Below are 15610 nucleotides of genomic sequence, written 5' to 3'. Positions count from 1 at the left end.
AGATTCTTGCTTGGAATTGGGGCCATGTTGTTTTGAAATTCAATATGGAAATGAATGCATCAGAATCCCTCTTTCCCAGAGTACCTTTCTTTATGAGATTACTAATTAATCTTGGTTCATTTCACAATACTGTATCAAAAATAGTCTTATCCTGTCTGGTTCCAGAACACATCATTCTAAAAATACTGTCTCAGCAGTGCTCTATAAACTTATTTTCCAATTACTTTTTCTGATTTGATTTGTCTAGTCAATATAAAGAGTAAAGTCCCCCAAGATTACTATAATGCTTTTGTTCCAAACTGTCTCTTGCACAATGTTTGTCCAATACCATAACATTTATTAGTGGCCCCATAAACTATTTCCATCACTCTTTTCTGAACCTTGGCTTTCCTAATCTCCAACCATAATAATTCTAATCATTAATTTTGAGGGGTAAGAATTTCCAACCTGATATGATCTTTTACTATCAGTACTATTCTTTCTTTTTTTCTACTTCAGCTTTTTTTTTGTAATGTTGTATAATATATTTACTTTTAAGCCTACTTGACCACTAGATTAGATTAGACTTACAGTGTGGAAACAGGCCCTTCGGCCCAACAAGTCCACACCGACCCGCCGAAGCGAAACCCACCCATACCCCTACATTTACCCCTTACCTAACACTACAGGCAATTTAGCTTGGCCAATTCACCTGACCCGCACATCTTTGGACTGTGGGAGGAAACCGGAGCATCCGGAGGAAACCCACGCAGACACGGGGAGAACGTGCAAACTCCACACAGTCAGTCGCCTGAGTCGGGAATTGAACCCGGGTCTACAGGCGCTGTGAGGCAGCAGTGCTAACCACTGTGCCACCGTGCCGCCCCGAACCTCCTCTTTGCCTATGTTAGTTTCTAAGTATGACAAAGTCCTTCTGCCTGATTTCCATGCCCGCATTGTCAGTCTCACTAATGAACACCAACACAAAAGATTCATTTAGAATCATTTATAAATTTCCCCTTGCACACTCTGTATTCCGCTAGGACTTCTGTGTTGAGCCCGCAGTATCTGCCCCAAGTGTCCCTTTTCCTCCTCATTCAATCTTGTAGGTGTTCCAAGATGGCAGCAGAATCGGCCGCTCTTTTCTGAATTTTCTTTAAGTTTCTAAACTTACCCAGAGTGAAATGGGGGAGGTGAAGCCCAGACTAGAGGCTGATGTGGGGAGATGAGGCCCTTGTGCATTGGAGACAAGGCGTCAAGTTTTGAAGCTGAATGTTGTCTGGAGATTTGGTCTGGTATGGTCTGGAGACTAGATACTGGCACTGACTTGGGCGAAAAGACTATAATTTGAGTACTTATTAAACTCTTTATTCTTATGCTGGACTCGTTTACTATTCGTTCAATTTTGTACCAAATACTTTATGGGGAGCATGTTGGCCCTGTACTGTTTCCTTCTTAACATGTCCCACTGCTCTAACTCAAATTTACCTTGAAATATCTGCTCCTAGCCCAGTCTGGCCAAATCATGTCTTTTTCAATTGGAATGAAGTTGTCGCTGAATGTATTATCTAATTAAGGTCATCTTTCCCCCAGTTGATAAATTAGATTACAGGCCCTTCCCTCTCGTTTCCATAAGAATCTTGAATTGAACAGAGTTATGATCACCCTCTGAAAAACGCTCCTGCACTGAAGACACCATTTGCACAGCTTTGTTATCTAATATTAAGTCCAGGACCATGCCCCTCTGTTGTAGGGCCTTCTTTGCACAGGTTTATAAAACTGCCTTGGATGTGTTTTTAAGAATTCTGCTCCGTCTAAACCTTTCATACTATGACTACCCTAGTTAATTTTGGGAAGTTGAAATTCCCTATTATCACTATCCTAGTTCTTTTACACTTCTCTAAAATTTGCGTACATATGTGCTTTTCTATTTCTCTCAGACTATCAGGGGCCTATAGTACACTCCCAGCAATGTGACAGCTCCTTTTTGATTTTCAGGTTCTTACCACATGACTTCATTTGAGGAGCCTTCTAAGATGTCATCCCTCCTCACTGCTGTAATTGATTCCCTGATTACCTCAACATGCCTCTTCTTTTGCCTGCTTTCTCGCCTCAAGACCGTCTGTCCTGGAATATTGAGCTGCTGAACCTGCCCCTCTCTCTACCATGTCATTCCCTCCAATAGCCAATAGCAAATATTCCAATTATATCTCCCACATTTAAGTCTCGACTATTAATGTATACCACCAACAGCAAAGAATTCAACACTGAGCCCATTGAAACATCAATGGAAATCACTTTCACAAACTCAATTGGTGATAATTACCTTTTACGTCCTGTCTATGAACAAATTTTGGTCTTAACTCACCACATGCCCCTGTATCTCATGGGTTTTATTGTTTTCTCAACAGTCTGCCATGTGGGAACTTTCAATTGAAATATATATTTATTAATCCTCCTGGTGTCTTCCTCAGAAAATTCAATTAAGTTAGTAAAACATAACATTCCCTGAATAAAGCCACAATGACTATCCTGACTAAGCCTTTCCATTACCTGCCAAACTATCCCTCAACACTGATTCTAAAATTAAAATCAGAAAATGCAGAGAAACTCAGCAGGTCTGATAGCATCAGTAACAAGAGAAACCGAGTTAGTGTTTTGAATTAATAAGACCTTTCTTCAGAGCACAGAACATGTATCAGAACATTAATTGTGTTTTTCTCTCCATAGCTTCTTCTAAGTTGGTCCAATACTTCCTGTTTTTGAGATTTTCAACATCAGCACTATTTTGTTTTTTTATTGATCCTGGTAGTTTTCCCACCACCATAATTATTTAGCCTATCCCTCTCTGAATAATGGTACAATGCTTGCTGATTTCCAATGCTCTGGAAACATGCCCATACCAAGTGAGGATCAAAACATGATCCAGAAGTGCATCTATTATTTCCTCCCTGCTTCCTAAACAACCTTGGGTACAATTCATCTGGCCTGGTTATTTACCCACCTCCAAGGTGTTCAATCCCTCCAGTGCTTCCTTTCTGGAGCATTTATTTTCTAACCATATATCTCTATTATGGTGATTAGGTCGCAACCATTATTTCTACTTCTGCTTCCAGTTCATCTATCTTTCTGCAAATGCTCCGCGCCTTCAGATAAAGACCCTCTGGTTTTATTTTTTGATTTATGTTTTTGTATCGATCATATTTGCTGATGAAATATTACTGTTAAAGTCTTTACACCCTTGCTGACCCACTCTACTGGTCTTCTTTAATTGCTTCAAATTTTCTCTTTAGATTTCTAAATCTCCCTTGACTACTTCTCCTATTATTTTATTTTAAAGCTCCATTCACAGCCCTAGATACAAAAATTGTTAGGATACTAACCCCAACTTGTTTGAAGTGGAGGCCATCTCAACAAGACCACTCCCTCTTTCCCAAATACTGATGCCACTGCTCATGAATCAAAATCCTTTCATTAATCATAGAATCCCTGCAGGTCTGCACTGGTCCTCCAAAGAGCATCCCACCCAGACACAACTCCCACCATCCCTCACCTCCCCATCCCTGTAACCACGCATTAACCATGACTAATCCACCTAGCCTACACGTTCCTGGATACTATGGGACAACTTAACTTGGCCAATCCACCTAACTTTCACATCGTTGAACAGTTGGAGGAAACTGGAGCATCAAGTGGAAACCCACACAGATATGGGGAGAATATACAAACTTTTCCTACAGAACCTTTTCGACCACACTTGAAATACTTTAATCTGCTTGACTCCATCCCGGATAGCCACAGATGTTTTTTATTTATAAGGTTATGCCTTTTCATTTATGCTCAAATTCTCTCAGAATAATATCACTGATTTTGCCTTCGTTATTAGTTCCAACATATATTTCAAGAACTGGTCACTGAATCATAGAATCCCTACACAGCGTGGAAAGAGGCACTCCATGTTCATTTACTGATGGAGATATCTTTAATCCAGACACAGTGCAATTAGCATAATTGCTAATTGTGCAATCAGTTAGTTGTGGCTGAACACAATAATAGCTATTCCCTGACTACTCTGATCCTATCAAGATTACATTCTTTCTCACTGCCTCCAATTAAATAGGTTCCTGCGTCATGGCCCAACTCGGTTATCTCTCTAAGTTGTCGTTCTTGTTCTGTTTCATACAGGTAGCAAGTATGTTAATTGGAAGCAGGCATTTTCCTTCTGAAAATGGAGAAAGGAGGGGAAGATTAATGTGGACATGACAGTGCATGTTTACTGTACTTTGCTAGCCCTCTCTACCTTACACCTGCCAGAAAATTGATGGAACAGGATCAGACAGCCCTTATCTGTGCATCTTTTAACAATGTTGCTGTAATCAGCTGAGACCAATTATCTCTGAGCAAGCAAGGATAACAACAGTTCCTACAAATGTTGATCTAACAGATATTGATTCCAGTAGACTGGACGTTCTTGCAAAATTAGCAATACATGAACTTTGTAAATGTTAAGTGGCAAGAAAATTTTAGGAAAGACTGCTTCAGATTTAGCATGTAATTTTCTAAGTATCTGTAAAATAATAATTGTAATTTATTATGTTAAAACTCTGAAATAATACTGCTAATATTTATTACAAACTGCTCTTATGCACTTACCTATGTACCTTCTTGCTAAAAGCATGATCAACTTTCTCCACTCAAACACCTGATTTTTCTCTTCAAAATTGGTAAAGTATCCTGATGGATTTCCCATGAGCTCAAATCCTATATAATGTAAAAGGGGAAATTTATTTCTTTACAAAATATTTAATAAAGCAGACTTGCCAATTAATGCAATGAACTGTACAGTTGTCAATGTAAAAATGGTATATGTTGTGCTGATTAAGCCTTTAGTACAATGCAACAGTGAATATAGATAGAAATATATAATTAAAAATTGGACAGCCAAGATGCGAAATTTTCAGCATTATGTTAAATCTTGTGAGTGTAGAATTAGAGAAGCACTTGCATAATTCTAAGCTTGTATTTGGAAAAATAAACTGCATCCACAATGTAAGAGGCTGCAATAAAATGAAAAACATCTAGACACCATTAGCCTTTAGAGTTATCAATGACAAAATTGTATGCCATGACCCTCAATTCACTCTACAACTCTCATAATAGAAGTTTAAAAATTATGTCTCTCTCTTGGGTAGCATGGTGGCTCAGTGTTTAGCACTGTTGTCTCACAGTGCCAGGGACCCGGGTTCAATTCCCACCTCAGGCAAATGTTTGTGTGGAGTATGCACATTCTCCCCATGTCTGCGTGGGTTCCCTCCGGGTGCCCCAGTTTCATCCCATTTTGCCAGAGCGGCAAAGAGAGGAGGAGTGGTGAAGTGAGGGCTGCTGGGAAGGGTGAGTTTTCCCACATTAAAAGGGACTTACCTCGGGAGTCAGGCCTCCATTTGCTGAGAGGTGTGAGGGAGGAGCGAAGGACTTCTGGGAAGTCATTTTTGTGTAGTTGTGTTACCTGAAACACTACTCAGGTAGTGTCTCCCACCCATCCTCCTCCTCGAACCAAAAGAAAGGTTCTGTGCACCAGATTGGTAACTTAGAATGTGGGAATGGAGGTGAGGGCAGTTGAATGTTCCTCCAGCAGAATGTGGGAGGTCAGGGTCACCACTAGTGTCCCTGCTGACTACATCTGTGGGAAGTGCACCCAACTCCAGCTCCTCAAAAACTGTGTTACGGAACTGGAGCTAGAGCTGGATGAACTTCGGATCATTTGGGAGGAAGAGGGGATTATTGAAAGGAGTTACAGGGAGGTAGTCACTCCTCAGGTACAAGAAAAAGGCAGATGGGTTACAGTCGGGGACGGAAAGGGAACCGGCAGGCAGTGTAGGGATCCCCTGTGGCCATTCCCCTCAACAATAAGTATACCGTTTTGGATACTGTTGGGGGGGGGGGGGGGGAATGACTTACCAGGGGAAAGCAGCGGGGCACAGGGCTCTGGCACAGAGTCTGTCCCTGCTGCTCAGAAGGGAAAGGGGAAGAGGAGCAGAGCAATAGTCATTGGGGACTCCATAGTTAGGGGGACAGATAGGAGGTTTTGTGGGGACGAGAGAGACTCACGGTTGGTGTGTTGCCTCCCAGGTGCCAGGGTTTATGATGTCTCTGATCGTGGTTTGGGGATCCTTAAGGGGGAGGGGGAGCAGCCCCAAGTCATGGTCCACATAGGCATCAACAACATAGGTAGGAAGAGAGATGGGGATTTAAGGCAGAAATTCAGGGAGCTAGGATGGAAGCTTAGAGCTAGGATGAGTTGTTGTCTCTGGTTTGTTGCCCGTGCCATGTGCTAGTGAGGCGAGGAATAGGGAGAGAGAGGAGTTGAACACGTGGCTACAAGGATGGTGCAGGAGGGAGGGTTTTGGATTCTTGGATAATTGGGGCTCTTTCTGGGGTACATGGGACCTCTGCAAGCAAGATGGTCTTCATCTGAACCAGAGGTGTACCAATATCCTGGGGGGGAAATTCGCTAAGGCTATTGGGGTGGGTTTAAACTAATCCAGCAGGGGGATTGGAACCATAATTGTAGTTTGAGTATAGAAAAGGTTGAGAGTAGGGAGGTCTGAAATCAAGTTTCAGGGACGCAAGATGGCACCGGCAAGCAAGAAGTTGGTTTGAAGTGTGTCTACTTCAACACCAGGAGCATCCGGAATAAGGTGGGTGAACTTGCAGCATGGGTTGGTACCTGGGACTTCGATGTTGTGGCCATTTCGGAGACATGGATAGAGCAGGGAGAGGAATAGTTATTGCAGGTTCCAGGATTTAGATGTTTCAGTAAGAACAGAGAAGATGGTAAAAGAGGGGGAGGTGTGGCATTGTTGGTCAAGGACAGTATTACAGTTGCAGAAAGGATGTCTGGGGACTCATCAACTGAGGTAGTATGGGCTGAGGTTAGAAACAGGAAAGGAGAGGTCATCCTGTTGGGAGTTTTCTGTAGGCTTCCGAATAGTTCCAGAGATGTAGAGGAAAGGATAGCAAAAATGATTCTCGATAGGAGTGAGAGAGACAGGGTAATTGTCATAGGGGACTTCAACTTTCCAAATATTGACTGGGAACACTATAGTATGAGTGTTATAGATGGATCAGTTTTTGTCCAGTGTATGCAGGAGGGCTTCCTGACATAGTATGTAAACAGGCCAACAACGGGTGAAGCCACATTAGATTTGATACTGGGTAATGAGCTCAGCCAGGTTTTAGACTTGGAAGTAGGTGAGCACTTTGGTGATAGTGATCACAAGTCTGTTATGTTTACTTTAGTGATAGAAAGGGACAGATGTCTACCACTGAGCAAGAGTTACAGCTGAGGGAAAGGCAATTACGATGTGATTAGGCAAGATTTAGGAAGCATAGGATGGAGAAGGAAACTGCAGGGAATGAGCACATTAGAAATGTGGAGCTTATTCAAGAAAAAGCTCCTGAATGTCCTAGATAAGAGTGTACTTGTCAGGCAGGGAGGAAGCTTTAGAGTGTGGGAGCAATGGTTTACGAAGGAAGTGGAATCTCTGGTCAAGAGGAAGAAGAAGGCTTATGTTAGGATGAGATGTGAAGGCTCAGTTAGAGCGCTTGAGGGTTACAAGGTAGCCAGGAAAGACCTAAAGAGAGAGCTCAGAAGAGCTGGGAGGAGACTTGAGAAGGTGTTGGCAGATAGGATCAGGGTAAACCCCAAGGCTTTCTATAGGTATTTAAGGAATAAAAGAATGATAGAGTAAGATTAGGGCCAATCAAAGATAGTAGTGGGAAGTTGTGTGTGGAGTCAGAGGAGATAGGGGAAGCACTAAATGAATATTTTTCAACAGTATTCAATCTAGAAAATGACAATGTTGTTAAGGAGAATACTGAGATACAGGCTACTAGACTAGGTGGGATCGAGGTTCACAAGGAAGAGGTATTAGAAATCCTGCAGAGTGTGAAAATAGACAAGTCCCCTGGGCCAGTTGGGATTTATCCTAGGATCCTCTGGGAAGCCAGGGAGGAGATTGCCGAGCCTTTGGCATTGATCTTTAAATCATCATTGTCTACAGGAATAGTGCCAGAAGACTGGAGGATTGCAAATGTGGTTCCCCTGTTCAAGAAGGGGAGTAGAGACAATCCTGGTAATTATAGACCAGTGAGCCTTACTTCAGTGGTTGGTAAAGTGTTGGAAAAGGTTATAAGAGATAGAATTTATAATCATCTAGAAAAGAATAATTTGATTAGGGAGAGTCAGCACGGGTTATTGAGTTCTTTGAGAAGGTGACCAAACAGGTAGATGAGAGTAAACCGGTTGATGTGGTGTATATGGATTTCACCAAGGTGTTCGATAAAGTTCCCCACAGTAGGCTATTGTACAAAATGTGGAGGAATGGGATTGTGGGAGATATAGCAGTTTGGATCAGTAATTGGTTTGCTGAAAGAAGACAAGAGGGTGGTGGCTGATGGGAAATGTTCATCTTGGAGTCCAGTTACCAGTGGTGTACCACAAGGGTCGGTGTTGGGTCCGCTGCTGTTCGTCATTTTTATAAACGACCTGGATGAGGGCGTAGAAAGGTGGGTTAGTAAATTTGCAGACAACACTAAGGTCGGTGGAGTTGTGGATAGTGACGAAGGATGTTGTAGGCTACAGAGAGACATAGATAAGCTGCAGAGCTGGGCTAAGAGGTGGCAAATGGAGTTTAATACAGACAAGTGTGAGGTGATTCACTTTGGTCGGAGTAATCAGGATGCAAAGTACTGGGCTAATGGTAAGATTCTTGGTAGTGTAGATGAGCAGAGAGATCTCGGTGTCCAGGTACACTGATCCTTGAAAGTTGCCATCCAGGTTGACAGGGTTGTTAAGAAAGCATACAGTGTTTTAGCTTTTATTAATAGAGGGATGGAGTTCCAGAACCATGAGGTTATGCTACAGCTGTACAAAACTCTGGTGCAGCCGCACTTGGAGTATTGTGTACACTTCTGGTCACCGCATTATAAGGAGGATGTGGAAGCTTTAGAAAGGGTGCAGAGGAGATTTACTAGGATGTTGCCTGGTATGGAGGGAAGGTCTTACGAGGAAAGGCTGAGGGACTTGAGGCTGTTTTCATTAGAGAGAAGAAGGTTGAGAGGTGACTTAATAGAGACATATAAGATAATCAGAGGGTTAGATAGGGTGGACAGGGAGAGCCTTTTTCCAAGTATGGTGACGACGAGCACGAGGGGGCATAGCTTTAAATTGAGGGGAGATAGGCATAAGACAGATGTCAGAGGTAGTTTCTTTACTCAGAGTAGTAAGGGTATGGAATGCTTTGCCTGCAACATTAGTAGATTCGCCAACTTTAAGTACATTTAAGTCATCATTGGACAAGCATATGGACGTACATGGAATAGTGTCAGTTAGATGGGCTTCAGATTAGTATGACAGGTCGGCGCAACATCAAGGGCCGAAGGGCCTGTACTGCGCTGTAATGTTCTATGTTCAGGTCAGGTGAATTGGCCATGCTAAATTGCCCGTAGTGATAGGTGCATTAGTCAGGGGTAAATGTAGGGGAATGGGTCTGGGTGGGTTGCTCTTCGGAGGATCGGTGTGGACTTGTTGGGCCGAAGGGCCTGTTTCCACACTGTAGGGAACCTAATCTAATCTCCCCTGCCTGGTTTCTAAATTCTAAATGGACCCTTTGGGCTCATACAAAATTCATCTGTTTCTCAGCTGATGCTGTCATGGTAGCTATCTTATTATTTTCAGTCTGTTGTTTGCTATGAAAGCAGTACATTAGAAATATGAAAAAGTAAGTTAGTTGGGTAGACACAGTGTTCAGAGAGAGTTGCAGATGAGGTGGATTAAAAACGTGGGCATTTTTTGGAAAATATTTTTTCAAAGTATGGTAAGGTTTTCCTTACATTTCCAATCCATGATTAGACCAAGTAAATTGCTATCCCTCAGTTCCTTCATGGTTTTCATTTTTCCTATGAATCACCTGCTTAGACATTATCTTTAAGGCATTATAATTAAGGTTAATGGATTCCTGCTTATACTTTTATCATGCACTCGGGATAATAGCAGACTGAAAATTATAAGGTGTAGATCATGCCAGCATCAGTGGAAGTGAACAGCTTCTGAGCCTCAGGGTATGTAAAATATTTTTTATAGTCATTTTAAAACAAAGGTGATTTAGGGGAGACTTAATAGAGGTATTTAAAATTATAAATTATTATGATAAAGCAAATAGGAAGTAATTACTTCCGTGAAAGTGGGTTGATAACCAAAGGACACAGATGTAACATACTTGGCTCAAGGACCAGAAAAATAAATAAAGAGAAAGTTCTTTTGAAATGGAATACACCGCCTAAAAAAAATTGCTGAAACAGTTTCTTTTGCAACCTATCAAAAGGAAATTGAATTTCTACTTGAAAAGGAATAACTTGCAGAGTCAAGGGCAGACGTAGGATAGTAAGACTAACAAGGTAACTGAAAAGGGTCAGAAAAGGTATGTAAGAGTAACTAGTCTCCTCCTGTCCTTTTTAATGCAGCTTAGAAGCATTTTCTGCAATAACTTATTTTGCCATTCCATCTGTATACTATGAATGGTCCTCATTGCCTTTGACAGGGTCAAATATATTCATTCTTATGTTCTACACACAGTAATAGCTTCTTAAAGCTGACTTTGTATTTTCCATGATAAATACTAATGTAGTAAAATCCATTTTTATTTTTTGGACTGTGAACATAAAATGGGAAAGACACAAATTTAAACCAAGGATCTGTGGAAGATGATGATATAGCTTTAAAAAAAGTGAGTTACCAGAACAGATTGTGTCTTAGAATCCATATATGTGAAAGTCCATGCAGACTCCCGAACAGCATCCCACGCAGACCCTAACTTATCCTTGTAATACTGCATTTCCCACGACTAATCCACCTAGCCCGCATATTCCGAGATAATTCACTATTGGTGATTTAGCACAGCCAATCCATCTAACCTGCATATCTCTGGACACTAGTCATACCCAGTCAATTAGTGTGCTCTGTGTCCTTATAACCACTCCTGTCACTTAATCAATTCCTTAGCTACATTAGCAATTTACCTTCAGTTTCATGAGCTTCAACTTCAGTTTAGTCTCATATGAGGCACATTATCAAATATATTTTAGAAGCCCATATAAATAATATCCATAGACACACTATCCACTAGACATATCTTAAAACAAAATCAAATCAGGTTCATGAAGCATAATCTATTTTTTAGGAATAATGGAGTGGTCAAGTTGTAACTTAGAGCTAACAGCTAAGGGCAATACTGTTCCTATATTGTTGGGTATGATAGTTGGTGAAAGGTACAGCCAGATTCTTCAAGTTATAATAAAATCATTAGTTGGTCATGCTTTAGTTAATCCCAGCATGCTGATACATCATGGAATAGGAAAACAGCCTAGGAGACAGTTGCGAGAACCTAAAAATGGCAGTGTGAGAAAGAGCTTGGAGAATTTAATTCTCCAACAGTGTAATAGATACAAAACAGTGTACAGTGTGGCAACAGGATTGCGTTTCCAGAGTAGCAGTACCCAATGACATGTTAGGCCCAATGAAGGATACCAAAGTAGGTACAACGGAAACAATGATCCATTTAGTTTTCAGTGGGGAATTGCTACATATTCGTTTGCCTATATAATAGCTTCTACATAACAGAAGTATCTAATTGGCTGTAAAGTGAATGTAACATGATGATGCACATTAACCAAATTTTAATATTTGATTTATGTGCCTCTGAAGTTCAATTTAAAGTTCTAAATTAATTCAATATTCTTCCTGATATGTATTTACAAAATGTATGTAACTTATTATGTTCACATTCTTCTAATGATTTATATGTGATCAGACATTAAACTGTAGTGAAGGATCGATGGAACCACTGGAGACACTGACTGGCTAGATACTAGATTTCTATCATTTTCTCCCATTGATATAAAGGCAATGGGTAGGAAGAAACCCTTTGGAAATTATATTCCTGTAACATACCTGGCATAAGCCCATATTGCCACAGAAGGTGAATTAAATTATCCAAGTTCGTGAAGTCGTACAAAAGTTTGCCATTCATTTCCCTGCTCAAACAGGAGAGAGAAAAAAAAAGTTTGCAATAAATTAGAAAAGGCCAGCTTACTTAAATTGTGTTTTCCTCATTCCTACCTTTCTCACATCCTTTCTAACACAGAAACTATTTCTATCGCCTACAAAGCGCACAATAAAAAGTCAAAATTATTTATTTCAGGAAAATGCTCCAGCTTTACTGTTTGCATCTTTTCCGCCAAGAGCGTACTATATGATCACTGGCATGTAATGTGCATTATTTTCTGTTCATGCAAGAAAAATAATTTTTGGAATCATTTTATACCGCAGAACGTATTTGAAGGTACTCTTTTAGGATAACATTTTATGCAACACAGCTGTTAAAAACAGGTGTTAGAAATTACATGCTGTGAATATATGTTGAGTGCGAAATGTTTACAATTTAAACCTCATTTCTACTATTTTCATACATGATCAGGAAGCAATATTTTTGCAAAACATTTGTCATAGTATTTGATGTAACAAATAATTCATATACATTTCTGGAAATATAAAACTATAATGCTCTTTAAACATACAAGTGAAAATAGGATTCATACTGCAAAAACTGAATTCTTATTTATCAACTGCTGCCAAGTTAGAACTCAGCAATCTTTGTGTCAACTAAAGACAAACTACACACAATGCAAACCTTTTAGTTTAAATAGTTTGAAAGCTCATAACATAATTTTATTTTAAACCACCCCCCTCCCAAACAACTCGGATATAAAACATAATATAAAAACTGAAAGTGCTGGAAAAATACAGCAGGTTTGGCAGCATCTACGGAAAGAGAAACAGAATTAACATTTTAAATCCAATAGGATTCTTCTTCAGAACCCAAGGAGCCCAGAAAATAATAGTTTTAATACTAATACAAAGGGGGAGAAAGACCAATTTGAACAGTGTAGTCCTGTTTGCCCTGAAATCATGGCTAAGTGGCTGAGGCGATGGATTTGAAATCCACTGGGGTCTTCAGCAGAAGTTAAAGCACTACTCATTTTTTCATCTTCATGATTTGGGATGGCACAGTTGCTCAGTAGTTAGCACAGCTGCCTCACAGGGCCAGGGAATTGGTTTGATTCCAGTCATGGGAGACTGTACGGAATTTGCATGTTCTCCCTGTATTTATTTAGGCTTCTTCAGTGTTTTTTAGTTTTCTCTCTCAGTCCAAGGATATTCAGATGAGTTGGATTAGCCTTGCTAAATTGTTTGCACTGTCCAAGGATGTGTAGGCTAACTAGATTAGCTAAGGTAAAAATGTAGGGTTAAGGGGATAGGATAGGGGGCTGAGTTTGGGTTGGTGGTGACCTGACGGGCTGAATGGCTCTTTCTACACTGCAAGGATTCTATATTTCTATTCTAGATGGTGATGGTAAGCAAAACAAAAGGCAAAGGAGTGTTAATAGTATAAAAGGAATGACATAAATGAAGACTAGGTGATAATATTATTAGTAATAGGTGCTAATAGCAGAAAATAAGTCAGCTCTGCAGATTAAATATATGAAAACAAGACGCAGGTGGGCAGCGTAATCAAAATGGGAGGATTGTATTCATGGTCTGAAGTCGTTGAAATCAATAGTGAATCCTGAAGGCTGTAAAGTGCCTATGGGGAAAGTGAGATACTGTTACTCCTGCTTTCACTAGAACACTGCAGCAGCCTAGGACAGAAACCTTAGTATGAGAATCATACAACTTACAGAAATGGATGAAGAGGTATGCGGAATGATTGAACAGTAATCAAGCAGAGGTAATGGTCCTTGTGGAATGCTGGCAGTAAAAAAGGAGACACGGAAATGTATTTGGTTGGGAGATCCTGCTGAAGATGGCAGAAGTCACAGGATGATCCTTTTAATACAGGAACTGGAAGGAGGAAGTGAGTAACCCTATATAGTATAGTAAAGCGCAGCAGCTCAGACAACAGCCAAGGAACAGGAGAATCGACGTTTTGGGCATGAGCCCAAAACGTTGATTCGCCTGCTCCTTGGATGCTGCCTGAACTGCTGCGCTTTTCCAGCAATACATTTTCAGCTCTGATCTCCATCATCTGCAGCCCTCACTTTCTTCTATACAGTATAGTAACCCTATATTCATTCTGGGAATGAGAGAAGGGGTGAGGGCGGAAGTGTGAAAAATGGGTTGGACATGGCTGAGGGCCCTGTCAACCACGTGGAGGGGGTGTAGGGGTAGGCATGGGAGGAAACAGTCCATGTCTAACAACAGAGGAAGACATCTTGTAAGCACCACATTGGAAGGTGGCATCATCATAACTGGTGTGATGGAGACAAAAGAAAACTGCAGAATAGAATGGAGTCCTTACAGGAAGCACGTGAGAGGGTATAGAACATTATGGCAAAAATCAGGCAAAAGGGAACAAAATGGGGACTCAATACAATACCTTCAAAAGGGATGCAGTCATCATGATATTGGATCAGCTCACACCCATTGCTGCTTGATAATTAATATGACTGCAGTGTACAGCAAGTGTGAGTCACGTTATTGAGTAATTGCATCTCTTAGCAGAGAATTCCCGAATCCTAAAAGGGTAACAGCAGTTGAATGTAGTCTGCAATACTTAAGGTCAGTCTGCATCGTTTAATGGGAGGTGCTAAACTTAGCCAGACCAGTTACTGGAAGTCATTCTCCAACTGATACTGACTTAGCAAAGAAGCAGGGATGGTATGAGAAAGAGGAACTACAATTTTCCAATGCTGCACTGGAGGACTTGAGCAATAGTATGCAGAAAAGGAGAAATGTGCTCTACCAACAAAAGGTCAGGAGGGCCTACAGCCAAATCCTTGGAAGACAGTGGGAACAGAAAACCAGGGATTTTCATGCAGATGTCAAGTCCTGATGACCAGGATGATTTTCTGTAGTCTCAGTTAGTGAATACATTTTCAGGTACAATATCCGTTAACTTTATCACTAGACTCAGACCATACAAAGACCTACCAATCTTTATTAGTCACAGTTCCTTTGCCTTCACATCTCATCGGTTATATACACTGTCAACTATTCAAGCATAGCAACCACATCACCCAAATAAAATGCATCTCATTCTACAGCACAAGAAGGTGAAGTGTGCTTGTCAAGGTGATATACCACGCTACAAATCCTTGTTCTCTTTAGAAGAAACTGATATTAGTCAGTTGGCTGAGGCTGACATGGCAATGGCAGGGGCGAAATAAAAATAATAAAGTCATCTTCTTACACAATCCTCCTGCGCTCATCCCCTTCATTCCATAATCTATTCTGATTAGCTGCAAATGCTGTAAGCACCTCTTACACCACCACCCTCTTTTCCACAATCTACACTTGTGCTGTTCTCCTTTCAGATATCAAAGAAATGTAACCTGGCCAAGTATTGATGAAAGAACAACAAGGTGTAGAAGCTAGAAAATTGCAATATTTACACAACTGAGACTTACAGGCACCACTTCGTAAATTAATACAGTGTATATTTTAGACAATAACTGAGATACAGATTGTCCGTACATGATACACTGCAAGTGAATGGGCTTCAACCAAGACGGG

At 40.8% G+C, this 15610-nt stretch overlaps 1 protein-coding gene across 1 annotated transcript in view; it reads right to left on the bottom strand.

Annotated features, from left to right (window-relative positions):
• idua (alpha-L-iduronidase) overlaps nucleotides 1–15610 on the bottom strand; it is a 269569-nt gene that overhangs the window by 124464 nt on the left and 129495 nt on the right. The window contains exons 3-4 of the mRNA XM_060851644.1: nucleotides 11990–12072; nucleotides 4633–4740 (exon numbers count right to left, since the gene is read on the bottom strand). Coding sequence (XP_060707627.1) covers nucleotides 4633–4740; nucleotides 11990–12072 — 191 coding nt within the window. The remainder of the gene's footprint in view (nucleotides 1–4632; nucleotides 4741–11989; nucleotides 12073–15610) is intronic.

The sequence above is a fragment of the Hemiscyllium ocellatum genome, chromosome 36 (assembly GCF_020745735.1).
Source record: "Hemiscyllium ocellatum isolate sHemOce1 chromosome 36, sHemOce1.pat.X.cur, whole genome shotgun sequence".
NCBI classification, from domain to species: Eukaryota; Metazoa; Chordata; class Chondrichthyes; order Orectolobiformes; family Hemiscylliidae; genus Hemiscyllium; species Hemiscyllium ocellatum.
The sequence above is the reverse complement of the archived record's forward strand: the minus strand, read 5'-3'. Positions and strand labels throughout refer to the sequence as shown.